The 27,315-nt window shown below is 46.9% G+C and overlaps 1 protein-coding gene across 1 annotated transcript in view; it reads left to right on the top strand.

The window, feature by feature from the left end:
• The window catches only part of Abca13 (ATP-binding cassette, sub-family A (ABC1), member 13), a 363,756-nt gene that overhangs the window by 56,055 nt on the left and 280,386 nt on the right, over positions 1–27,315 (top strand). Inside the window, exons 10-19 of the mRNA XM_013520510.1 lie at positions 2,497–2,624; positions 3,405–3,505; positions 3,728–3,901; positions 5,662–5,867; positions 6,589–6,728; positions 9,748–9,862; positions 12,314–17,080; positions 18,922–20,733; positions 21,546–21,655; positions 27,047–27,165. Of these exons, the coding sequence (XP_013375964.1) occupies positions 2,497–2,624; positions 3,405–3,505; positions 3,728–3,901; positions 5,662–5,867; positions 6,589–6,728; positions 9,748–9,862; positions 12,314–17,080; positions 18,922–20,733; positions 21,546–21,655; positions 27,047–27,165 (7,672 nt within the window). The remainder of the gene's footprint in view (positions 1–2,496; positions 2,625–3,404; positions 3,506–3,727; positions 3,902–5,661; positions 5,868–6,588; positions 6,729–9,747; positions 9,863–12,313; positions 17,081–18,921; positions 20,734–21,545; positions 21,656–27,046; positions 27,166–27,315) is intronic.

Genomic DNA, 27,315 nt, shown 5'->3' with positions numbered 1-27,315 from the left:
AACTCAGTCTGCAATGTCCGCGGGGTCTTTGTTCTCGCGTCCTCGCGACCCTGTTTCAAAAAGACCAAAAAAAAGAAGTGTTGGGTGTTGTGTCCCAGTGACCAGGAAAGTGAGAAATGATCCTCCCAACCTTCTTTCTGCCGTTGCTCTGGTTTTCTCACAGGGTTTTCAGATGTCCCCTCACACACGCCATCAGGACCCTGCAAACCCTTTGTTAATTCTAGTTTTGGAGCCCGTTTTTTCTCTCACTTTGGTCAGAGCCTTGAGTCCCGTCTCCGCGGTGACGTGCACAGTGAGATCCGCGGGCTCCTCTCTGCCCTGTGTGTGTCCTTAGCTTCCTGTGTTCCTGGGGCTGGGCCCCATATTCCTGTTCAGTCTCGCAAGCCGGCAGGTGCTTTCTCACGCACCCCAGTATTTTTGTGGTTGTTTTCTTTGGACCCATTGGTGTCTCTGCTGCCTCTTTGCCAGTGTTTTCTCCTTGTCTTTTTCTCCTGCAAATCTTTGTAAGATCCACCTTCACCTTTGGCGGGAAACCGTGCCTTTCTCCCTATGCTTTGGTCCATGAAATCACACCCTTTTTCCTGCCCTGTCTCCATAGCCGGTTTTTAACATCCTTTTCACTTCTTAAATCAAAGATTTCATCCAAAGAGATGGGAACGTCAGCAGGCCCTCTGTCTCCTTCTCAGGGCTTAGTGTCCTGCCCCACCTTCTTACCCTCCCCTGGCCCCTCAGCTGGGTGGTGGATGTGGGGAGCTCATGTCCTGCTCTGGGGTAGTGCAGATGCTGGTGAGCCCCGGGCTTGCAGGGGAGTTTCAGGGTGCACCAGAGGCCGCACCCCTCCACATGCATGTCACTTGGAAGGATCTGGTCACAGATTGACCATACGGTGCCTATCCCTGCTTGTCAGAACCTAAAAGACTCTGAAGCCCAGGTCCGGGATCTGGGCAGTGGATGTTTTACTTGGACAGTGTATCTTTTTTCACGGGCAGAATAAAATAAGTACAGCTGTTTCTTTCATACTTTCCAGCTCTTTCCAGGATCCAGTCCATTTCCTCCTCAGCGAAGTCTAACCCCACCTCCTGTGGAGGGCAAGCCTCCCACCTCTTGTGTCAAACCAGGGAGAAGGGACATGTCTGTGGTGATGGATGTGGGGACAGGTGCCCCACTGCCAGTTTCTTGAAGGACAGATGTTACTGGCACCCACGTCAGTCTGTGCTGTGGACAAAGCCCCCAGCCCCCAGCTCCAGGGCCGCCATAGCCGTTTGTGCCTCCACACTTATCCCAGGACTGCTGAGATGGTCCTTGGAGACCAGAGCTCAAGCTGGCCAGGCAGTCCCAGTGCAGCCAGGAGCTCGAGGCTGGGCCCGGCTCCTGCATGGGAGTGTTTTGCTTGAGCTCCATGCAGCCATGTCTTCTCTCTTTAGCTTGCCGCCTTTTTCATGGGAAGGACCCTGTGCTGGCCTGCAGACCCTGGAGCCCGGACTCCCGGCTCTGGGATGAGGCTGGCTTGCAGACTGTCGCCCCAGGGGCTCCTTGCTCCCCCATGCTCGCTTCCAGCTCATCCTCCTCTTGGTCTCAGACTCAGTTCCTTTCCAGCTTCTCCTCTGAGTCATGTCCTCCGTCCGTGTGAGCAGTGCATCATCCTGCTCCACACACCAGGCCCAGAGACACAGTGTCCCTTCAACTCCTGTCTCCCGCCAGCCCCGTGGGTCACACAGACAGGGAGCCAGAGGCAGCTCTCATGGACAGTGCCTGAAATCCTCCCTGGTGGGCTTTTCTGCCTGGCTTTCAAGGTGAACATCTTAAAAATACAGACTTCTTCCTTCTGCTTCTTCAACATGACTCTCCGTGAGCCTGTCACTGCAGGGAGTCTAGGGCTCAAGCAGCCCACTGGTCACCTTTCTTTGACCTTGGGGAATCTTACAGGTGTTGTTAACTTTTCCTGGTTAGGACCACTTTGATGGGTCCTGGAAGCCACTCTATACCAACCCAATATTTCCAAACTCTCCTCAGAACATTTCTCTGTGTCTCATAACTATAGGTTTCAAGGCAAATGATTTAAAAATCTTACCTGGACCTATTTTTTTTTTTTTTTTTTGTCTTTTTGAGACAGAGTTTCACTATAAGTTCAGGCTGGCCTTGAACTTGAAGCGATCCTCCTGTCTCAGCCTCCCGAGTGCTGGGATTATGTGTGTGCACCGCCATGCCCGGTTCTTACCTGGAACTTTAACCTAAACTTCATGTCTTTTAAACACCACTGGAAGTGCACTTTTCCCATTCTGGAGTAAAAGGGAATGTTCAGCCCACCTTCAGTACTTAGAAGATTGCCAAATCAGCTGACTCAAACAGTATACTTTGTCAGGAATCTGATTGGTGGATGCCGGTCTATGAACACACTTCCCAAGGCAATTGGCTGTTTCCCTTCGCATGCAAGCCTCATTTCCCTCATGGATGCATTGAACTCATTTCATTTCATTTCCATTTTTTTGCCCTCAGATTCCAGCATCTGCAGAAATTGCAGAGTGTGCTGCAAAAGCTGCCCCAGTGGCCAGCAGTGGAGAGCCTGCTGCAGCTGGACGGGACCCTCAGGAACGTGATAGCCCAGGACTTGGATTTCGTCCAAGGTAAACCAGTCACCGATTCACTAGGAGCAAATGTGACATTTATTGGAAAAAGGACTTGCAGACTTCCTCACAAGCTTGTCACCTCGGAGCTGGGCTATGCTGGTGTTTCATACATATTTATGCTGTGCTACAGGGCCTTTGCGGGTATTTCACATACTACACACTGCAGCAGAATATAAAAAGCTGTTGCAATAGAGCTTGCTTCTCACTGTGGCCTGCAACGTGGCCTGGGACAGGTGATGACCTAGGGCTGGAGCTGAGCGGCCCCATTCACACCGGCAGCTGCAGTTCTCCAGCTGGGAGGGACCTGAGTGTGCTGTGAACAATGAATCCTTGGGCTGTTTCCCTCCCCTCCCCTCCTTGGCGTTGGGCAGAAGTGGCTTATTCTTCCCGAGTGTGCACAGTGCCCTTTCCTGGACTTCCCCTGACTCTGTTGGGTCTTATTCCTTCTACCTTCCTCTGAGAGTCAATTTGGCACTTTTATCTAGGTAGGCTGGAGCCTTTTCATCTTTCTAGGGAAGAGAGAAAAGAAATGAGGAGGGATGTTGCTGTAGTAGCAAAACTGTCCTATAATAAGGAACCTAGACTCCTACATCTTCAGAAAGACTGAAACGGCAATGTAGTTGCCTTTCTAAGGACAATAAGGACATACTTGATAACAGGTCAAATTACTGAAATGTATAACTTTAGAATTCAGTTTATTGGTTCACAGCCATGCATACAATTTGGATTTGAACAAGAAGCCTAACTGGAGTGAATATTATGTCCTTGATCTTGCAGGAATCCTTGCTCACGTGGAGACTTCAGTGAATGATTCTGTACTGGGTGGATCTGACCACTGGGAACTAGAAAAGGATGCATTTTTTTTGGAGTTAAGGCAGGTAAATCACATATTGAACAATTTTCATAAAACACTGAAGAAGCTCATGCAAAATTTAGCTTTCCCCTTGTGAGTTATGCCAGCACAGTAAAGAGCAATAGGCAAGCTGTCGCAGGCTTTCACGCTGCACTTCAATATTCTTATTGTCGTAGTTCATGAACCATGGAGAGAGTGGCAGAGTATCTCTGAATGCTGTCTCTTTCTGTGCTCACTCATCTTGTAGATGCTGATGAAGAATGTCACCACCACCTGTCTAAATGGACACTTGTCTGCGGAGGCTGCCATGTCCCCCAGGAATGCCAGCATCTGGGGGGACCCCTGGGGACTATTATGCCACCGTCTATCCTTCAATAAGACCAGAGTTTTTAACAGGCTGCCTGGTACAGTGGAGAATGCTGTAAGTACCCCACCTTCTAACCTCTTCCCAGAGCTCCCAGTGGGGTCACGGTAAACGTTAAACTCACTGAAGGTGCTGTAGTTGAACCTGTGTTTCTGACAGGGAAGCCTTGCTATCAGGCCACACATTTAAAGGAAGCTGGTTGGCTGAATTGGAGCTGCATCTCAATTGTACTGCTTGGAAGAGTGCCACCCACCCTGCCAAAGCCTACCGGGCTTTCCTTCCAGCCTCTCAACCATGCACCTCTGTCCCTTTGTTTCTGATCGAAAGAGAAGGGGAGGCCTAGCTTTGGTGCTTGGTCAGGTTATTGCAAGAAAGGTCATTGCCCACTTTCATAGTCTCAGGCTTTGAAAATCATGCTTTCTTCATGTCACTGGCTGGGACACAGTCTCCCCTTTTGCTGAGAGCTCATGTGGAGCTATGGACAACTTAGCACTTTGTCTGGAAGGATTATTATTTCAAGTGTAGCTCCTATTTTTCTTACCAACAACTAAAAATTACAGTATTGTCATTTATTTTTTTCTGCAAGAATTACCTATTTCTTTTCACAATATCTTCCTTATTTACCATGAAATAAAATCAGTGAACTATTAAATGATGTCACAGCAAAATGAAAGCTGAGATAGTCACATGTGCATAGTTTGATGCACTCAGTGCTTTGTCACATGTGTACTGCACATTAGCTGCCAAAGGAAGCAGGACATGCAGTCCCTGTTTCAGCCTAATGGGGCAGAGACACGAGTGACAGGAGCCTGACCCCTGGACATCTCCCCAAAGATTTGGATAAGCCTTAAATGAGGCATGGGAATCTGGATGCAAGGAGAAGTTAGAGAGGATTTGAGGCAGAAGGAAAAGTGTCTTAGAAGTCAGGCAGGCACATGGAAAACCACATCCTGATGCACATCTGCCTTTCCTGGCAGAAAGCCCATCCTGGACTGCATCATTTTGCCCTGCACACCTGACTCCTAGCCCACACACAGCTGGGACCCAGAGGATCTTCTGCAAGTGGTGCACATTTCCAGGTCACATATATCTGATATTTACTGCCCCTAACAAACACTCTAAAGCTCAGAGACTGGAAGCATACACATTCTCTTCTCTCTCATGGCTGCGGGGTTGACAGGGTTCAGCTGGGTGGTTCTTCTGCTGTTCTTCCCAGTGCTGCTCCCATGGCCGCAGTCAGATGTCCCTGGGGCTGGACTTGCGATGCTTGGCTGGGATAAAGGGGACTGGATCATCTCTTTCAGAGTCTCAGGGTCTCTCTCTCAGGTAGTCTAGTAGGGTAGCTATACTTGTCACATGGCTCTCCAAGAACCCTCAAAACAGACCAGAAGGGAGACTTTAAAGCCTGGGACCACTGCTTAGAAAGCATAGGATGGGAGCTGCCACAGGCCACTCTTACTGAATTGTATAGGTTAAGGGGAGGCAGAGCCCAGCCTAGGCAAGCTGTGGGAGAGGTTATTCAGAGTGCGGTTATCAGGAGAACTGATCACTGGGGCCATCTGGAGAGACAAGCTGACACAGATGGCTGTGAGACGTGGGTCCCTACCGACTGTGTTTCATTTTGGTGTCTATAACTGAACACAAGTAGAGATTCCAGTCCAGACCTACACCTTGAGGAATCATCACCCTCTGGGGTGTGGCCTTTGGAGCACAGTTTGAGCAGAGCACTTGATAAGTGAGACTACATTGATACATCTCAAATATCCACATTTGCATGACTTAATTTATGACAATTGATGTTTTCTCTTCCTGATAAGGATCATGTTTTGCAAGAAGCCGTTGCTGGGCACACAGATCTTCTGGTTCCAAACCCTGAAGCGTATCCGGGCTGGCAGGACATCGAGAAGCAGCTGACAGAAGTGAGCCACTCCTGTTCTCAGCTCTTCCAGTTGCTAGAAGCTAATGCTTCTTTGGGGAGCAGAGTCTCTGCTGGTGACTGTGAGAACCAGCTGGTCTCCAATGTGTAAGTACCTCATGATGGAAAACCGTCCAACTCTGTGATATCAGCCTGATTTCAGCTGCTCCCTTTTGCTTGGAGGGTTCTATTTTTTATAAATATAACAGAATGATGCTAGTTTATTTTAAGGAGGTGAACTTATTGATGCTATTAGAAAGCATCTAAAAATTATACCATATTAAATAGTTCCCTTAAGTTTAACTGCTGGCTTAATCTTTCACAAGAAGTCTAGACCCTGTGTAGGCCATGGTATAATGTGATAGAAGCTCTTGTTACTACGCAGGCAGAATTCTTACCATAACTGCCGTGGGACACTTCTTTGGGGAGCCATGATTCTCCAGAAATTTTGACAATGTTTATTTTATGGCTGGAAATTTTAAGTGTGATCAATTTTCACTTTCCTTGGCTGCTAGGTAGCTCATAGTCAAATATGCCAGTCGGGGAATGTATTTTTCTTAGACTCAAAGTTCATTTTATATTATGTTCTTTATTTTGCCTTTTTATTTTCTCTTGAGTTAGTCTCTTTTTAAATTTTATGTATCCCCATAAATGTTTTCTCTTTCATTTTTCAAACCAGGGCAAAAGAATTCATAAACAAATAATTACTATGTGAGCTATTTCAGGGATTTAAATTTCTTTCATAAATGGCTTACCAGGCACTTGTGTATATGTATGTTCTGGCACACTGTTATTGTTTTAATTTCCTCTGGATTCTGTTTGACTACAGGATATTTCACATTCTTGAAAAAGCACAATTGTCTCTGGGACAAATGTCCCACTGGAAATCCTTCCTAGAGTTTATCAGGAAGACTTGTGAGATGGCTCGATATGTGAACACAAAAGGAAGTTTCCAGAACACTCTGTCGGGTAAGTCAGTGGTCTTAATGGCAGGAGTGGGAGGTATTTTCCCCTGAAGTGAGGTAAGATGACTTAATGAAAGATTATCATACTTCATGGTAGGAAGTTTAAAATGGAAGGCCTTTTAAGTACAGTTTGTCATTATTATGTCTGGCTTCAGTTTGTTCCCATCCATTATGACCAGAAGTCCTGCTTTCCTTGGCCAGTATGTCCCAGCACTATTTCTAATAATGAGCAATGTTGCTGTCAAAATTGCCCTGGTTTAGATGGGTGTTACGCTTGCTGACTAATCATAACCCTGCTCTCACAGCAGTCCTGCTTGACTTCCAGTGGGGCCTGCTCTCTGCATTGAGCACTAAGTCCATCTTCACACAGGGACCATCTCAGGCTGAGCAGGCTCCTGTGTAGGAAAAGTTTTTCTCCACACTCACACTCAACACTTCCAACGTCTGTCACTAAACATGTGGTTTTTTTCCACACCAGGAAGTTTTCTGGTTCTCCTTGGATACTAACTGTGTGTCCTGTAATTCCGTTCTGACACCACCTGCCCAGAGATCATACCAGATCCTACAGACTGAAGGCTGGGTAAATCCCACGAGACTGTCCTCATGTCAGATGACAGCCCACATCTGGGTCACAGGAGAATTAGTGGAATGTGACAGGCAGAAACTGAGAGATGAATGTTGAGATATTTGCTCAGTGTAGTTCCCTTGGTCACATCAGATGCAAGAATCTACCCATATGAAATTTTCAAATATTAGGGCTTTGAGCAATAATCATGTTATCAAGCAATTTTGATGCCATGGGGAGAGAGGGTAGCTAACCCAATGGCCAGATGAATAATAACAGGTGGATCAGACAACTGTGGGTTCCTTTTTTGTTGTTGTTCCCATGTGATTTTCTTTTCTTTTTCCCGGTACCAGGAATCAAACTCATGACCTGGTGCTTGCCAGGCAGGTGCTGTGTGCCTGAGCTAAATCCCCAGCCCAAAGTGTTTTTTTGTTTTTTTGTTTGTTTGTTTTGTTTTTGGTACTGGGAATTGAACTCATGACCTCAGGCTTGCCAGGCAAGCGCTTAGGCTGCTGAGCTATATCCCCGGCCCCATGTGATTTTCTTATGTCCTTGCTACTTAAACTGTCATCCTTGGACCAACAGCACGAGTAACATCTACTATGTTGGCCATAGGTTTTTCTTTTTTTTTTTGGTTTTTCTCCGGTACCAGGAACCAAACTCACGACCTTGTGCTTGCCAGGCAGGCGCTTTTGCCGCTAAGCTAAATCCCCAGCCCCCAGCCATAGGTTTTTCATAGACAGCTTTTGTTAGGATGAACGAGGTTTCCTTTATTCCTAGTTTGCCAAGAGGTTTTTAAAATCAGGAATGGATGTCAAATTTTATTAGATAGTCTACTGCATGCATTGAGGTAATTATATAGTTTTATTGTTTTAAATTATACTTGAATGGTAAACTACATTGATTGTTTTTGAATGTTGTCAATCTTGCATAACTGGGGTAACTCCCACTTGAAGAAAGATGTGTTACCCTGTTATATAGTATTGTACCCAATTTATTAAAATTTTGTATCTATATGTAAATGGTTTTCTCTTCTTCTATGACTTTTGTCTTAGGTTGGTATCAGGGTAATCCTAGCTTCATAGAATGAGATGGAAAGTATTCACTCTTTTGAAATTTTCTGTAAGGATTTGTGTATGATTGATATTATTAACGTTTACTGGTGAAGGGCATCTGGGCTTTCAGTCTTCTCTGGGGGAAGATATTTTATCCAGCCTGAGTTTTGCCTTTTAACTGAACTTTGTAAGCTATCAATATTAGATAACAAATTAATTAAAACAATATCATAAAATTTAAAAAAACAACGTATGTGATTAATGTTCTTCTCTGTTGGTTGTACCATCTCTGTTTTGATTGATTACTTTTTCCACATTATAGGTCATATTCCCTTTCCTTACATTAATTTTTTATTGGATACCAGATACAGTATTTCAGATTTTAATCTTATTTTGTGATGGTTATATTTATGTTTCTTTTTTTCCTTCAGTATTGGGTATTTCACTCAGGGCCTTCATAACGAGTCACACTCCAGCCTCCCCTTTTTGTTTTAAATTTTGAGACAAGATTTTGCTAAGTTAATAAATTGCCCAGGCTAGCCTTGAGCTTAGCATCCTTCTACCTTGGCCTTCCAGAGTGCTGTAATCACAGGTATATGCCACCATGCCAGGCCGTTTTTTAAATATACATTCTTCTAGATGTTTACAGAACAAATCAGATGAAACGATTTAGTTTCATCTCATGGTCTTAGTGGGTTTTTTCCTTCTTTTTTCTGGTGCTGGGGATTGAACCAAGGGCCTCATAGGTTAGGTACCCACTCTACCACCGAGTTCCATGCTGACCCCAGGCTCCAGCTTTGAAGATGTTAGGAAATGCTGGTGATGTGCTCAGTCTGGTTGTAGATATTACCCAGGCCTGATGAAAAGCTGTGTGCACATTCTATGTGACGGTTAATGAATCTTATATTGTTCCAGGTGACTGTGGAAATAGAATATACTTCTGGTCTTGGTGATCATCAGCTACTGTTACCTTTGGTCTTTTTTGGGACTGAACCGCCTGATCTCAGGCAGTTTCCTCACAGGCATGTGTCAGGTTGTCCTCAGCTGACTGTAGAGGGAAGCGCACACTGGGCTTCTTGGTGCGGGCGGCCCTCTCTGGTCTTTGGTCCGGAGCACTGTGGCTGTCTTTCCAACTCTCAACTGCATCTCCTTACATTTCTGGGTCACTTCTTCCTTCTTGTGTCGGCACCTGGGCTCACACCGACAACCCCAGAAGGATCATGTGAGGTCTCATCTTGTTTTCTTTCTGTCTTTCATGGGTTAGTGTTGTCCTCAAAGGGCAATGACTCTCCCTCTTGGCTGGAAACATCTCGAATCAAGAATTAGGGGAACAGCTGCAGCACTTCCTACCTGACTAGAGTTGTGCGTTATACCCAACTTGATGTCAATATATTTCTATTTAGCTGTCTCTGAGGACTCCCCTTGTTATGCAGAAAACATGGATTGGAAAATCATCAGTGATACTTACTATACCTTTTTGAATAACTTTCTGACATCTCCAGTAACTTCTGCAATCAGGTAAGTTCTTAGAATTTAGCTTCCAGGTCTTAATTTATCTATCATTTGAGGATGAGCAAAGCCCTCTTTAATATTTGTGAGCCTGATGTAGACATTGACACAGTGTTGCATATTAGGTGTGGAATTAATATTTGTGTATAGAATGTATGACTCAAGTGTCCAAGGGCTTTGGAAGGAAATATATAGTAATAGGATTCTCCTTCAACAGCAGCATAGATTCATAATAGACCCTAAAATCCGAGCATTTCTTTGAAAAGTAGTGTCATCTGGTTGCCTAGAGTTTAGACATAAGTTAAATAATTTAGACTCTGGTTGTGCTGTAGACTCTGGAGACAGAAGTTATTTCTGGAAGAGAATATACCAGGTTACTCCCACACTGCTACTTTAACACCTGTTTTGAGAGAGGGATTTTGTACACGATTGTGGATACTGTGTCCAGTTTAAAAGTGCATGTTATTGCTTATGGGCTATGTTCCACCTTGAAGGGACCGGAGCTTTACATCAGAGCAGAGCACTGTGGCATGGGAGTGCATCAGGCTTAACTATGAAGTTTGCTAAAAACACAGATGTTGCACTTTGCCCCAGACACACTGAATCCTGCTCTGTGTGTACAACCTGGGTTTCTGCACACTTACCAGTCCCTTAGATGGTTCTGGTGTTCATTGAAGTTGGAGAACCATTCTGTGACATGTATCTAAAACCAAGATCATAGCTGGGGAAACTTGAAGCCCAGCTTGGAGTGGGTACACAACACAGGCCAGTGAGTCGGACCCCTGGGAGCTTGCTCCCTGCCCATGTCAGACGTACATTTCCTCACTTTCCTGAAAGTCTGAAATACCAAATAGCTCCAGAGAGACAGCAGGAAAAGCAGCGTAGACATATCGAGGGCATGTGGAATATTATGTCTGCAGCCCCATCGTGGTCACACTGTGGCTCTGTGAACAATGGTAGAGAATTAGATGTTGCTGTGAGGAATGAAACATCTTAGAGACAAAGTGCGATTAATAGTAAGAAGCTGAGTGCAAAATAAAGAGACTTTGGTCACGTCTACCTGCTAACAGTGTGAATCTGTTAATTACAAAATGGAAATATTTCTTTTTCCATGAAATGGACATAATGTTGTGGACCTAAAAACAGATGGATTCTGCAGTTGTGGAAGTTCTTCTTAAACTGTGGAGCGAGCTGACACGTGTGACGATGCTGCTACTGGCCCTGACTCCCTCTTCAGTGGCTGTTGTGCTGTCACCGCCGTTTCCCAACTTTGAATTACCTGGGCATTCTCCTCTGTGCCGCATGGTCACTTGTACAGGGGTCACTTTTCTAGCACGTGTTTCTGTGGAGGGTTGGGTTTAGCCCAGGTTTGTACTGTCCCCCTAATAACAGAATGTTCCCTTTACTGATGGGAATTTTTTTTTTTTCCCAGAAATTGCTTCAAAATAGCCATTCTCTACCCTACAAATAACGACTAACTAAATTAAACCCATAGTTTTTGTGCATATTGGCTCTGATCTCAGCTATTAGAAAGGAAAAGAGCATTGGTGCATTTTATCTGTTCCATACTTACCTAGAGTCAGAGAAAGGAGAGCCCAACGAAAGGAGTCCACCGTCCAGGCATGGACACCAGGAAAAGGCTGAAAACACTTACCCACAGTTACAGCTCCCAGGAGGTCGGGCAGCAGACATTGCTGGTGTGGCCAGCCTCACAGCCATGCAGCAATGTTGTGGCCTGACCCTTAGTGAAGCTGGTCTGAGTCTGGAGACCCTAAGAGGGGAGACAGCTTAGAGGTGGCACTGAAGAAGCATCAGTGTGTTAGAGTGAAACACACAAAATTCCTAAAATCTGAACATTCTGATTTCTGAAACACCCAGGATTGCCACAGAGGCTGTGGCTTCTAAGTTAGAAGTTAGTTCTGTAGGGGGGAAATGGCCATAACCTTCTGAAAATTCTTTACATTTTAAAAGGGAACCCCTGGACAGAAAGCCCACCTTCTCACGTAAAGGAGCAGTAGCAGTGCTCTGGAACAAGGAGTCCCAACCCGTCCTTTAAACGGTACCGGCACTGTGTCTGAGCATCTCCCCCTTTGGACTTCCTTGGTAGCCCAAGATGTTTTGAAATGAAATCTGAAAACAAATCCTAAGAGTCTTCTTGCATAAGCAGCAAATTTATCTTTAACAGTGAACATCGTTTATAGTGAATTTGCAGGAGCAAAAAAAAATTTAGAATGCATTTTTTCTGATTGTAAGAGACATATTTTCAGCTAACTATATACAAGTGCATTTTAGATTTCTAGAACACTTTCAAATGCTCACAGTAGTTTAATGTCTGTTGAGAAATGTGCTGTCTAGTAAATGTTTCATTTAGGTGTACTGTATATTGTTACTATCTTAGCTAATGAATATGCTGAATTTGTTTTTCTTTCTGATACTAAAACTATTCTATTAATGTTGTAGGGCCTTCACAAAGTACCTTCTAGCAATGGAAAGGAAGCAGCATGCCCATGAGAATGAAGAGATGAACTTTCTTCTGTGGTTCTTGGAGTTTCTGGAGGAATTATTGTTGCCTAATCCTCTTGAGTCATCTAGTTCTCATGAATCCCATAACCTCTTCTCTCTTACTGAGCAGTTTGTGAACAGAAGTGTTTTGTGGGTAAAACACTTAAAAAATTTAGAGAGGAACTCATCTAGAGTTGATGCTCAGACACTTTTGGAATTTGGCAAAATGGTGATTGAGAAAATACAAACTCATGGAAATCACTGGGTGAGAAAGGCATACGGAAATGCTTTAAAATTCCTGGAATTAACACTTCTTGAAATGAATCCCTGGCTGCCAGAATTACGGCTCTCTGGCATTTCAGAAGGAGAAGAGGCTAAGGTAGAAACCTTGTCTACACTTCCAAATGTTTCTGTCCCAGCAAATGAGAAGCTTCTCAGTAAGAATTTTAACTTTTCCCAGTTGTTTCAATCTCATGGGCCTGGGTCATCCCCTGTGAACGTGGATTTTGTACATGTAAGCGAATCTATAATACGTAGCCTCCATGAATTTGGGTTTCTGTCCCAGGGAGAAGTCTCAGAAGTGCTGGACACAGTGGATGCTGTCAGAAATACATCTGTTCTTTTCTCGGCCTTTTCTGAACTTCAGAAACAAGAAATTAATACAGTGTTGGCTCATGTCTACCTAAATGTCTTCAAAGACAAGGATTCTGCTTTACTTCTGCAAATCTATTCTTCATTTTACCAATATATGTACAAGTTCTTGAGCCTTCAGAATAGAGAACCATTGCTCACTTACCTTAGCCAAATCTCAAGACACATTTTGGACATTGTGAAGCAGTTTAATTTCCAAGACATCCGTAAAGCATTTGCATTTTTGTCCGAGGCTGCTGGGGTTCTTGAGGGTATTTCTGAAGAGTCTTACTGTCAGCAGTTGCTTTCAGTTTTAAATTTTTTGGAACTCCAAGCCCAGTCCCTGACGTCTACCCAGGACCAAGAGTTGGAAGTGATCCACGCTACTTTGACAGTCCTCAAACAACTGCTCGCAGCAGATGAGGATTTTCGCATTTCCTTGTTTCAGTATGTGAGCCAGCTCTTCAACGGTTCAGGGGATACACTGTTGGGCAGTAAGTGCTTTATTTTGGATAATAAAACAATTTCTTCGGCAAACCGTTCAGCAGTTGAGGGGCCTTCAGGGATCCTCCCATGGGCACAAGTATACTCAACCCTCTCCGCCAATGTCAGTGTTCTCAGTGAGTTTACAGCCGTGCACTGTACAGTTTCATGGCTTCAGATGTGGGCTGAGATCTGGGAAAGTGTATCCCAAGTATTTAATTTTGACTTGAATGTTTTTACCTCTCTCCGTGCTGGTCTCACTCAACTTTTGGATGAACTGGAAAATGATGTGAAAATCTCTAAAAGCTGCCGAGGACTGCTTCCCAACCATCACGCAGCTAGACTGATACTAAATTTGTTTGGCAGTGTATCCTACACTGATGGCCTCCACGTTGGGGATGATTTCCTGGACCTCAGGGATCTTTGGGTACCATTAGGTGATGCGCTGGTTACAGTAAAGTCACTGAACGTGGCCCAAATAGAGAGATCTCTTTGCGCCATGGAAACTTCTCTGCATCAGCTAAAGTCATTCCCATTAGACACGAGTACAAGCCGAGAGTTTTTCTATTCCCTGCTTGATGTTTTCATTGAGTTAAGCAATGCATCAGAGCATGCGGGTGGGCATGCAAAGTTGATAAATCGCTTTCTTCCCACCAATCTCACAGATTATGGAGCGAAGTTTGAACACATCATTGCTGAGTTAAGAGAAACAATATTGTTTCTTAGGCATGTGGCACATGATAGAGATTTATTGTCCTGTGCTGATGTTTTCCAAAATGTGACTGAGCTGCTTGTAGAAGATGGCTTATTATGTGCAAATACTTCCCAGAGGATGGTGTATATTCTGGCCACGTTAAATTCCATATTTTTCTCAGGGAACACAATCAGCAACCTGAGAGGATGCACTGCATGGGTAGATGTCATAAACAACCTGTACTCGAGGTGCAACTCAAGTTTTTCACAGCGCCTCCTTTCCAGTATTTTTGGAAGTTTCCCAGATACAGAAAACAAAATGAACTCTACACTAAAAATTGTGACTTGGGTATTAAATAGAACGAAACCTCTTTGTTCTTTGAATGAACCAAATGTAAACTGTGTAAATAGGTACTTGAAAGACATATCTGACTTTCTAAACACTATACTTACTGCAGTCTTTGAAAAAGAAAAGCTACCTAAATTTGAGCTTTTATTAGCTCTTTTCAATGATTCTACAGAGCATGTGAGAATGATTATCAAGGACTTAATGAGAAACTTTGATTCTGCTTCCCAATCTAACTGGACAAATTTTAATGGATTAATTCTTAGACCCATAGAAGTGTCAGATGGAATTCCTAACCAATTTCAGAATGTTTGGCTGCATTTAATGGCACTGGGGAAAGAAATTCTGAAACTTGTGCAAGATATTTCCCCTAACACCCTGGGAAATATTTCTTCTAAAACTGAAAAAATCTTGAGTTCACTCACCACCACTTTAAAGGAAAAGGATATAAACAGTTTAGGCAAGTCGTTTTATCATTTAGCTAATTACCTTGCCCTCAACTTATCTCATGATCTCCAGAATTCACCAGAAATTGTTCCAGATGAAATAAGGACCTCAGTGGAACTTGGTATTCAGTTGGTAAGGGATGTATTCAACTCCTTAATGCCCACAGTCCAGCACAATATTCCAGTCGACACAGGTCACTTTCAGGTTTTGAGGAAAGTGTCATCTCTCATGCGTAGTCTCAGGAGAGCAGACATAGACCTTTTAGTAGGACAGCTGGAACAAATTAGTGAAAGCTTAGTGGGTTTCTTTAAGAATCTCACTAGATTAGGCACTGATGCCGGAGGAGTAGACTTGCTGGTTGGCTTGATGGAGAAGATTGTAGACAGCTCACACTCTTGGAGTGTTAACCATCTCCTGCGGCTCTCCCGCCTCTTCCCTAGAGATGTGGTCAATGCAGTGGTGGATGTATACTATGTCCTTCCTCATGTCATGTGGCTCCTGGAGACAGTAGCTGATAAAAACCTCACAGAGGCCCTCAAGGATGTCCATGACTTCACACTCCTTCACGGCATCAGCATTGCCAACATCTCCAAGGAGGACTTTGCCACTGTGATAAAAACTCTTTCCGATACAATTGAACAGATATCAGAGCAGCCCGCTCTGCTGTCGGAGGCTTTAACTTGCCTTCCTGTGCTTTGGTGCAGGACTCATACAACTTCTGGGTTTCTGCAGAATCCTGAGTTAGAAGGCTGTGATGCACAGGGGCTCGTGTCCTCTTCCTTTTATGGCAATGTGGCCAGCATGCTGGGCCATCTCCACCTGTCTCACCCAGCGGGGGATTCACAGTGTTCAAAGAAAAGCTCACACATCGCAATGATGAGAAGAGCGGTCTGTGTAATTCATGAGCTAGCAGACTGGAATTCCATCCTCCTGGAGCTGTCTGAAGTCTTTCACATTAAAACTTCGCTGCTGAAAACTGTGCAGGAATTTTGGCACAAAGTGTTACCCTTTGTCCCACCTTCTGGAAATCAAAGTAACGGCAGCATCCCTGAATTTTGTCCTAGTGGTCCTATTAAGCAAGTGGCTTTGCAAATCATAGAAAATCTAACAAACGTCAACTTTACAAAATTTATTTCCGGTAAGAACATGTTTGACAAGCTAGCTGCTTTAAACAAGATTCTTAATATTGCTGAAGGTACAGAGACTGCTGTTCAAAATAATATATCTTTAAATTTGGAAAGGATAATCAAATCAATTACTGGGGCCTGGAACCCAGAAAACAGAACTCATTATCTACTCCCTCCACTCATGAGCCTTCTGAATACAAATCATACAGGTAGCAATTTAGAAGCATTGGAAAGTTTTCTTAAACCAAATGAAGTAGCGTATGACTTTGAAGAACTGTGGCTGGACTTCAAACACACCGTGGAAGACCTGACACGTGACGGTAGTGTGAGACACCTGCTGTCAGAAATTACCAAAGAAATCCCAAGTATAAATTCAGTGCGCCTTCAAAACACAACCTTGCAGCTTTCCTATGTTTTAGAAATCCTCAATTCATCATCATTGAAGATGTTGGAAATTATCGAAGATTTTCTACCAGTTATAAAAAACTGGCTTCATGAATATGCAAAAGAAGATTACTCCAGATTGATACAAACATTATTTGTCCCTGTGTCCAATGAGAGTTCAACTGACAATACACCTAGGTTGATTAAAGATATCAGTACCTTTTGGGAATATTTACAAAACATTTCTAGAGAAGGCGCTTTCGATTTTACCTTTCTTTCTCCCTTGCTACATCCGGAACAGCTGGCTAAGTTTTCTCTTGTTCAGTGGCTTCTTGAAAATATTCTGGTCAGTTCCATCCATAGTGTAGCTGGGAGTTCTCAGGAAGCAGGCCCAAGTTTAAATGCTACAGACCTTCACATAATGAAGCTCATCAACCTCACCTTGAACCATCCGTGGTCAGGAAATGGGGGGAAAACAGTTCTCTCTGCAAGACGCATGGTGGCTTTTGTGGATCAGCTTCTGAAAACATTCTTTTCCCTTCTCCTAAAGGAAAATTCTGACAACAAATTATCTCGTCTGCTTAAAGACTTTGATGAAGCTATTGCAGAGATGAGGTGAGTTAACTCTGGCTTTATATGGTACATGCTGTTGTCAAATATTTCAAATGACTTTATTTTTTGGAAAATAGAAATGTCAGGGATAGCACTTTCCCCTAACACCTTTAAATTATCTTTGAAATGAATTTGTCTTCAGGAGCATTTTGTCAAACTCTCAAGGTAAAATAATTTTGTTATTGTCATTTGAGTAGTAGACGCTTCAGTCTAGCCTGTGATAAGGAATCACATATCCTTTCAGTTTTAGATTATGAGAACAATTATGAAATTCTATTTTAGAGGGAATTGAAAATACAGTTTTTATGGAGTACAGTGGTACCTCAGTTCACAAACTTAATTTTTTTCTGCAATTCTGGTGGCAAACAAAATTGGTCATGAACCAAATCAATTCTGTGGCTAGGTTTAGTGTTGACCTTATGGGGTAACTTTGATTTGGTTTGTGACCAAAAGCTTGGAAGGAATTAAGTTTGTGAACTAAGGTGCCACTGTATACACATATAGCAATTTAAATTGCTGTGTTAAAATGGAGGGCTTAAATATTTTCACTCCAGTTAATCTACTGTGATGTTTTTGTTTGGAAACATTAACATGAATAGTCAGTCAACTTTATTCATGTCTTTCTGAAATATCTTTGAATCTTACTAGTGAAAATGCTGAAGGAAATTTCCAGTTTGTTCTATGTTATGTCAGTTAGGGCTCAAACATGGATCCAGCGCTTTAGCTAAGACTTCACTGAAGGAATTGGGTTCTCTAATTTGGGGGCTGGATAAGCAAGTCCACAGTCAGTCAGGACCGGCCACCAAGAGGGAAGTCCCAGCAGGCAGGGACACTAGGATCATGTGCTGGATCTTGTGGTCCGAGGGGTCTTCAGGAAGGAAAGCCCAGGCAAGAATAGCCAGCTGCCTGCCCAGCTGCTGTTGGAGCCGCAGGGCAGAGAAGCCCCATGCCCTGTTTTATAGCCTACCAACCGATAATGTCAGGTACCCAGGGTACTCTCCCTTCTGACTATCTTGAAATTAACTGATTAGGGACTTCAATCACATCTGCAAAATCTCTTCTCAGCAACACTTAGATTCGGGTTGAATTGAGTGGCTGGTGGGAGGAATTTGCATCCTACAAAATAGCCTCCAACTCCCGTCTGTCCGGAAACTCTTCCTTGTAGCCCGCACACCCAGAGACCTCTGAGAAAGGGCCTGCTGAGCTATAGTCATGCCCAGCCAAGCGGCTCATCATGGAGCCTTCACATATCTCAGCAGTCTGTTAAAATATAGAAAAAGTGTGAATGGGCTTTGCACATTTCCAGATTTCTCTCTCACATCAAGGTTCACTTTGTAGTCCTGGCACCTCTCACCCGCTCACTTCTCTTCCCTCTTGCCTTGTTTCCTTCCTTTCTTTTTGATCCTGGAAACCGAACCTGGGGTCTTCACATCGAGCTACTTCCCCGGCCCTTTTTAATTTTTATTTCTTATTTTGAGACATGGTCTCCCTAAGTTTCCCCAGGCTGGGCTCAAACTTGCAGCCATTCTGCCTCAGCCTCCCAGAGTGCTGGGATTTCAGGTATGCGGTAACCATCCTGGCCATTTCGCCTCTTTTCTGGAACCAAGTACATAGCTTTTCACATTGTTAGGTTCAAATAATTGTGATAGAATTGTCCATAGCATTTCTGTGCTCTTTTCATTATCGGGGCAAAAATAAAATTAAAGTTCACCTGGAATTATTTTAGTGTGTCATCTTTCACTCAACATTGCCCTTCTATGAAACTATTGTGAAACAAATAGAATCATCATGTATTGTAATCTTTCCATTGGTAATGTATGAAGCATTAATGTCCATATTTACAGTTTTGTCCCCAGAGGTAAAATCCTAGAAGCTCTGAAGCTGGATCAGTTTCTGACCTCAGGGAATGAAGACACATGGACAAAAATTTTCTCAAGCTTGGAGGAGGCTATACATCACGTGCTCAGAAGTTCTTTCACGACAGACGGTGGGGAACTCTTTTCTGATAGCCCTGGAGGGCTGGAGTTCGTGCACGATTTAGTCAGTGCCCTCCTGAGGGAGACCTCAGTGGAGAATCAGCCTAGAGGTGATCAGGACTTGCCGGCTATGCTGGGCCAGGTGCTTTTCCGTGCAAACAACTCTGCAGATCTCTTCCAGCTCCACCAGGACCTGAGGTCAGTTCTTCACCTTGTACGAGAAAGCTCCACAGAGATGGCAAACCTCGTGAATGCTCTGCTAACCTCACCCGATGACTTCCCTACCTTGTATCCCTTACTCCAAGAAGTCATACTTGCTAACCTCACTGACTTGCTCTACTTCACAAATAACTCATTTCCCCTGCGAACTAGAGAAGCCCTGGAAATTACTAAGATGCTGCTTGGGGTCATTTCCGATGCTGGCCTAGAAGGTCATGTCCCAGAACCCCTCGTAGAAATATCTAGAACTCTAGCCACTTTGGTAGAAGACAGTGCTGGGCTGAAAGATCTGGCCATGACAGTGGACTCCTTTGTGAAACTTCTCCAGCTGGCCAAGAGAGTTGCAGGGAAGATAGCCACGATTTCCAAAACTCATTTAATCTCTAATAACAAAGACAGAAGGAAATTCTTTGACACTCTATATTTCAGCATGCAGCAAAGAGTCCAGCATCTTGTGAAGGAAATGGCTACTTTGAAAAAAGATCATTTAAGATTTGAAAACATCAATGATTTCTTGATGCCATTTCTTGACCTTGTCTTTGGGATGGCTGGGGTGGAACCTCATGTCTCACAAAACCCTGATGTTTCCAGTCTGTTGCCTAGCTCCCTCTCAGATGTGAACCAGTCCAAGGACTTTACCGAGATTTTGGAAGAAGTGGTTCAATTTTTAACTTCCCTGCAAATTGATTTGGGAGACTTGGAGCGCCTTGTGGTGGCAATTAGTAACGGGACTCGAGCATTTCCTATGGATTCTGTCTATTTAGGGGAGGAAATTCTGCGTTGCTTAACTCCGATAAATCACATCACCAGTCAAATCAACTTCCTGCACTCCAACCCCATTTCCACTCTTGGCAGCCCTCAACGTACCAAGCGGGAAAGAATTCATGAAGTGATTCCTTTTTTGGTTAAAATATTAACAGGAAACAGCACAGAAATGGGAACTTACACGAGAATGCTCACTGATCTCACTTTAGACACTTTGTGGGAAAGTTTAAAAAGGAACCATGAGGGCGTTTTAAGCCTGTTGCTGACAACTGCTCAGCTTCCTTGTAACCTTTCAGAAACCATAGCCACAGGGGCAGAGGCGTCTTATGGAACCAGAAGTGACAATGGAGATGATTTAAGTGGGTTATTTTCCAACACGTCCTTGGTTCAGAATATAACTTGTCATCAACTTGAAAAAGCGATCCAGGTGGTGCTAGCCAGAGTGGGATTCTCGAGGCTCCTCCCGAACAGCTCTCAGGGGATAAACTCTCTCGGCATTTTGTTGCGGCCAGCTTCTGACATTTTTGCTAATGCAACTGCTGGGAAGAATGGTGCCTTGGCAGGAGAGGACAGGACCACGAAAGAGACGATGGGTTTCCCTCATAGTTGCAAACCGTCATCCAGTTTCAAGAAACACCTGAAGCGATTAATAACATTGATTGAAAACTGGCAAGAAGTCTTGCTGACAGACTCAAGGTAATCAAACACCTCACTCACTTCCTTTTTCTTATGCAGTAGCCAAGCAGGATGCGTGTGGGTCCAGGGTAAGTTGTTCTTGACTTCAGCTTTCATTACACTCTCACGCAGACTGATTTGTGTCCAGCCTTTCCTTTTCAAAGCAGAGTAACCAGCGTATCCATCCCCTCACCATTTCTTTGGGGTGGGGTTGTCGGCAAGGCCCTCTTCCAGCCGTTTGCAGATGTGCAATGCACGAGTGTCACTGTAGCCGCCCTCATGTGCCACAGAACGTTGGAACTTCTGACCCCTCTCTGGCTGGGACTCGGCCCTGGTGATCACGCTCACTCCTCTCCCTGCTCTCTCCTGGCTCCTGCTCACCATCTTTCCACCCTCAGTTCCCATGCGGTCAGCTTTTTCTCATCCTGCATGTGACCGATGACATGTGATGTTTGTCTTTCTGTCCCTGGCCGATCTCACCCAACATAGTGTCCCCTGGTCCATCCACACCGTCCCGGAGGGCAGGATTTCATCCTCTGTGGCTGGCGTCCTGTTCCGACGTCCTTGAATTATCAACTTTCATATTTCAAGGCAGTGGAACAAGAAGAGAAAGCAAATCAGGCTGATGGGCAGTAAAATCAATGCCGTGAGCTAAAACAGAAAGCTGAGCTTTCTGGAGGTCCGGATCTGGTACCTGTGATTTCCTGCGTTTCTGTGAAGCAGGTCTGACCCAGCAGTGTTAACAGCTCCCCGCGTGGCTGTGACTTAGCCTCCCCCGCAGCGGGTCCGGTCCCAGAGCTTCGCTCCTCAAGGCATTGTCTGTTTTCCCCAAGTGCTGTGGAGGTGTGTCGAGTCTTCCGGCAGCTGGAGGAGCCCTCGGAGGCCGCGGCAATGCTGCAGAGAGCGGAGATGGTGGTTCTGCGCACGCTCATCATCCTTGCAGGTGGGCCGGATGCTTGGGTACCACTCTGTGCACTGGCTGGAGCTTGGCTGTCAGCACAGCAGGCAGTGTCCCTGGTTTTCTTTCAGAGCAAAGCATGGTTTTCCTAGCCTGGCTACCAGGCTGAGCCACATCTGGACCACTCTTTCTGACTTCCTTGCTCTGGCCAAGTCAGACATGGCCCTGGCCCTGTGCTGGGCCTTCTGGTCTCCTTGTCTTTGCTCTTGGGATGGCTTCCCTTGTCTCTGTGCCCTGGGGCCTCCCATCCAAGATGGCCCCACTTCCGTTGCTGCGTGTGCCTGTCAAAGGCAGGCTGCCTGTTGGGGTACCTGGACTGTCTCTGGGCTTTCTCCAGCACGGAAGTGCCAGGTTGTGGAGGACATCTGGCTCTGTGGGATGAACCACTGCTGTCTTGGTCACTCCCATGGACATGCGCATTGTTCCCTCCCACCCGGGCTTCCTGGCACTGCTGCTCCACACCCTCTCCTGGGGCTCAGGGCTGAGGACTAAGTCACCTGATACCAGTGGGTACAGGAGAGATGGCTGAGCACAAGAGGCAGAGAGGAGACATGGGGACGCCTGGGGTGCATCCGATCCAACCAGGAGGAGCAAAGCCGGCGGAAGGAGACTGAGGGGCTTGAGCTCTGCCTCGGCTGGCCCTGTACCCCTGCCCTTCCTCCTCACCACGAGCTCACTGTCCTAGAGGCCCTGGTTATTACTGACTTATCACTGTTATTTGTATACCTGCCATACTCTGCTGTCCTTCTTTGCTTAGGTGTTGCTTCTCTCACCTCCTGTACCCGGGCTCCTCGCTTGGGGCCTGGTACCTGCTTTGTCCATAACCAGGGATGCTGCTCTGAGCATGTCCTCTTCTGGTCCTCAGGGCTGTGCCTGCCCAAGGCAAATGCCACACATGGGGACTCATGCACAGGAAGCCCCAGCGGTGCTCGCTGAGTGAGTGAGGAGAGGAGGTCAGGGCCAGGAGCCCCACGGGATCCTCCTGCAGCTCCCTGAGTCCCAGCTGCGGGGGATGCTGCACAGGCATCTGTGCACCCCAGACTGGTTTTGTACAACTGAAACCAGCCCCCGGAGCTGGAGGGACGCCATGAAGAGAAGAGTGTGTCAGGGACCCACAGGGAGGCCACTGCAGTGTTTGCCTCGAGTCTGCCCCAGAGGAGGGCTCACTGCCCTGCTGGGTGCTCTGTTGGGGCGGGCAGCTGAGGCTGGGAGCTGGGCGTGCAGGGCAGCGTCTGCGGGGACAGCGGGGAGGAGACGCGAGCCTTGGCAGACCAGTGGCAAAACCTTTTGCAAAACAGACTTCAACAAACAAGACAATCCCAGTGCTGCCAAGTGCTGGGGAGAGGTGAGGGGGAGGGGTGGAGGGCAGAGGAGACCTGGGGGTCACGTCTCCTATGAGGGCAGACGGCTGGGGCCCGGGTGCTGCAGGCATCTGTGTGTGCGGCTCGTGTCCCCTGGGCGCCAGGAGGAGCCCCGGTGTGGGCCTGGGAGGCCTCCGCTTGGTGTGTGGGTAGATAAGCATGGGTGGGCATGTTGCAGGGTTCCCTCCTCCGAGGGGCGAGTGAAGTACCCAGAAGCTCTGCTGTCCCCAGGGTCCTCAAGCAGAGACTCACTCAGGACTCTTACAGTCCGTGACGTGGCAGGCGGCGGCTTTGAGATGGGTCAGGCCGGTGCAACGCCTGTGCCGGCCGAGGGACACGGGGTTACCGAGTCCATCCGAGCCTCTCCGAGTCTCTCTGAGCCTTGGCCAGAATGGGGTGATGCCTGTTCCAGTGAGCGGCTGAGAGAGTTCAATAGAGGAGGCTGTGAGCATGGTGACCGCTAGGACCTGGCCTGTGTGGGTGCCCAGGGCCTTCCCTCTGCAAGACAGGGAAGGCTCCTTGCTTACAAAGGGCTGGCCCCGAGGACGCTGGCCATCCGGGGCATGTCTCCTCTAGGGTTGGAGCCTTGTTGCTCATGCAGATTTTTTTTTTTTTACTAACAAGAATGTAAGAACTGATCCACCCTTTGGACCAAGAAACATGAGAAAAAATGACACCCCAGTTATCTGTCCTGTGGGGTAAGGGGCTTCCTAGAGTTTGTTAAAGACAATCTTTATTTCTAACTAGAAGACGTTGTGAACATTGGCAGTACTGTCGAATGCAAAGCGTGATACTTCTAAGCATGCTGGGATGCTGAATAAATGGTCTCCGCCTGCGGAAGCATGCTTGGGTGAGACTCAACTGAAACTTCTATCCGATTCTTGAACGCTTTTCTGGCATATTGAATGCAGACGTGTTTGCAGATGTAATTATTCTGACATTTCACAGTCAGCTAAAGTAATGGATTTTAAGTGAATTAAACACTCAGAGATGCCTGAGTTCCTACTGGCTTGCATCTGGCCATTTTGTATTGCAGCTGCTAAATTAATACAGCAAGTTGTGTTAGGATCAGAAAGCTAACGTTCAATTTGGGTATTGCGTTGTTGTGTTTTGTTTGAAGGAAACTCTATGCTTGGCGATCATTCACACTGCCCCTCACTTCCTTACCAGAGTGGACAGAGGGGGGGGGAGTAGATGGGCCAGCGGGTGAGGTGGACACAGGTGGAATGGGCCACGATGACTGGACAGCTGCTGGGTCGTGCCGAGGGAGGGGAAATCAGACCATCATTTCCACTGCAGGCCTGAGTGGCTGCCTCTGGGGCTTGAGCTCAGTGTCTGCAGGAGGGAAGTTGTCGTTTCCTCCTCCTGTGGCTTCTGGTGTGGCCCCCAGTTTTCCTGGAAGCCTGCTGAGATGTTGGGGACAGAGGGAGCAGCAGGGGGCACCTGCTTTGATCTTCTAGTCCCACCGATGGGCCGGAGGGAGGTGCAGAGAGCACAGTCGGGTGCCAGGGCTTGGGAGGACGGAGAGTGGAGCGCACAGGGCTGGGGGCGCAGCGGTGTCCGGATGCTTCCTCGAGGCAGGAAGAGACGCTGGAGCAGCAGCGAGGGCTGGGGTGGGGCTTGGGAGGAGCAGAGTGAGGCGGAGGAAGAGGGACCCTGGCAGGTGGCCAGGCTCTGGCTGGGGTCAAGATCCTGTCGTTGGGATGACATGCGTGGGCATCAGATCCAGGGGCAGGCGAGGCCAGATGGCATTGCACCCTGCTGCCCATCCCATAACCACAGCGCCCAGGTGGAGGCTCGCAGAATGCCAGGCGGGGGCCCCTCACCCGCTTTTCTCTCAGACGCAGGGAGAGGAGGCCCGCACCGCTTACCCGATGCCCGATGGCGGGCCGGCTCGTCGTAGGGCACTCTCCTCTCCTGGGTTCCAGAGCACGGCTCCTGTACCCTTTCGTACATTTCCCCAAGGCCCAGGGGCTGTTCATGCTTGAAGACAGATGCTGGGATGTTTGCCTGCACTGTGTTCCCTTCCTTCCCATTTTACCGAGAAGTTACTGAGAGGACGCGTTTTACGTTCTCTGTAATAAAACTTGTCTTTAAGACTGGAGGAACATGGTCAAGGAGCAAAGCAAAGCAGCACAGCAGGTTGGGCGCCTCTGGAAAGCACAGCTTCCTGTCCATCTTCTTGCTTGCTTTTCTTCTTCCTTTTTAAATCAGCGCACATCTGCCATCCACAACAAGCGCATTCGTTGTGGGGGACTGGTGCCTACATATTGCGTCTTGCTTTAGGTATATTGTACTGACTTTGCACTGTATTGGCTCAATTTTTTTTTAACCAAGAAACTACTTTTTAAGCAGCAGCTTTAATCTTGCAGCAACAATGAGCAGTAAATAAGTTTCCCAGTGTCCCCCCACCCCCTGCACCCTTGCCCACTGCCACCTTCCCCTGCAGAGTGTGGCATTTGTCACCGTGGGTGACCACAGTGACAGCTCGCCCTAGGGTCACTCTGGGTCTTGCCCAGCCTGGGGTTTGGACAGATGCATGTGACACATGCCCTCCATCGCAGGGTCACCACCTGCGACCCCCTGGCTTTGCACATTTGTCGCTCCTTCCCCATCCCCCGGTAAGCAATGATCTTTGTCTGGCTCCAAGGTTGTGCCTTTCCCAGAAAGCCCCTGGGTTGAAATCACTTCACGTGCACCCTGCTGGGACTGGCGTCTTTTCCCGTGGTGTCTGCCCACACTTTGAAAAGATGATTTCTGAGTAACGGTGTCACCATTGGTCAAGATTACAGTCTTTCACCCACTGAAAAAAGCTTCAAAGGTTTCATTATTCGTAGAAACGCACTGACTTTTCTGTGAGGGCCGGGCATTTAGAGGCAGGGGGCAGCACCAGGCGCAGCATCAGGGGAGCAGGTGGGGGGGATGCAGGGCGGTGCGGACATCGCAGGGCTCCCAGAGGAAGCCACGGTGCCCTGCCGAAGGGTGCTGAGTGTAGCAGGAGGCCTGAGTGGTAGCTGTGGGAAAACTGGGGGCACCAGGGAACCTCAGGGCAGATCTTGTGCCTGCCTTCTTCGAGGAGGGCCTGCAGCTCGGGGCTGGAGTCATCTTAGGGTGGGATGTGCACGGGACCCGCTAGGTGCCTGCAGCTTCCTGGGAAGGGGGAGTCCAGACATGTGGGTAAAGTGGAGCCCATGGAGAGTCTGGGGGCTCTGAACACCAAGGCAGGGCGTCTTGGGAGTCTTCTGGGTGTGGCTTGTGACGCACAGAGATGCCCGCGGATAGACCTGGCCTTCAGCGCTTCCTTCCCGCGGGGCAGTTCGGGGATGAACGAAAGGCAGCGCTGTTTACAGTGCCAGGATGACACACAGAAACCAGGACGTCCTCGGCAAACTGGGGTGGGCGAGCACCCCATTTCGGGAGGATCTAGGAAGAGGGGCTAGTTTGGGCGGAAGACGGAGGAAGCTCGAGTTCTGTAGTTTCTGCCACTTGGATGGGGCTGGGGGACATCGTGCTGAGTGAAGGAAGTGGGGTGCAGAGAGACAGATCCCACATTTCTGCTTGGAAGCCCGAAGGTTGGTCTCATAGAGACGAGGGCAGAGTACCCGCTTTCCGAGCCTGAGGAGGGTTGGGGAGGAGAGCAGGGGACTGGACCCGGCCGGCGGCCGAGAGCAGGGAGAACTGCTTGTATTGTGCACGCGGCAGCTGGGCTCCAGCCCAACAGGTGGTTGACCGTTTCAGAGCGAGGTCATGGAGAGGATTTTGATGCTCTTAGCACAAGCAAAGGGCGCGTTTCTGCTGTCGTGGGTGGGCAGTCATCGCAGTGCTACACTGCATCCTAAATGTGCACTGTGTCACTTCAAAATTTACAAACAGTGCACAAAGGCACCGCTTGGCCCTGCCATGCGAATGCTCATCCTGGAGGTGTGCGACTCCTGGAGGAATCTGGGCTCTTCCCAGTCTCTGAACAATGACTCTGGAGCGTGGCTGATTCTAATTCTTTCTGTTTCTTTTGCAGAAAAACCCTTCTTGGTGAAGGAGATTTTGTGTGCAGCTCTGAGCTGTGAGCAAGGAGGAACGCGGTATCTGATCTTATCCATCATCCAAGGGGTCACGCTGATGCATGACCTCTACCAGGTTTGTCATCTTTCTTTTCCTTTCCTTTCCTTATCTTTTTCTTTCTTTCTTTACTTTCCCCTCGAAACAGGGTCTCACTATGTAGTTCAGGCTGGCCTTGAACTCACGGTGATCCACCTGCCTCAGCCTCCCGAGTGCTGGGATTGTACG

Source organism: Chinchilla lanigera, unplaced genomic scaffold, assembly GCF_000276665.1.
Source record: "Chinchilla lanigera isolate Chin_1 unplaced genomic scaffold, ChiLan1.0 scaffold00055, whole genome shotgun sequence".
Taxonomy (NCBI): domain Eukaryota; kingdom Metazoa; phylum Chordata; class Mammalia; order Rodentia; family Chinchillidae; genus Chinchilla; species Chinchilla lanigera.
The sequence above is the reverse complement of the archived record's forward strand: the minus strand, read 5'-3'. Positions and strand labels throughout refer to the sequence as shown.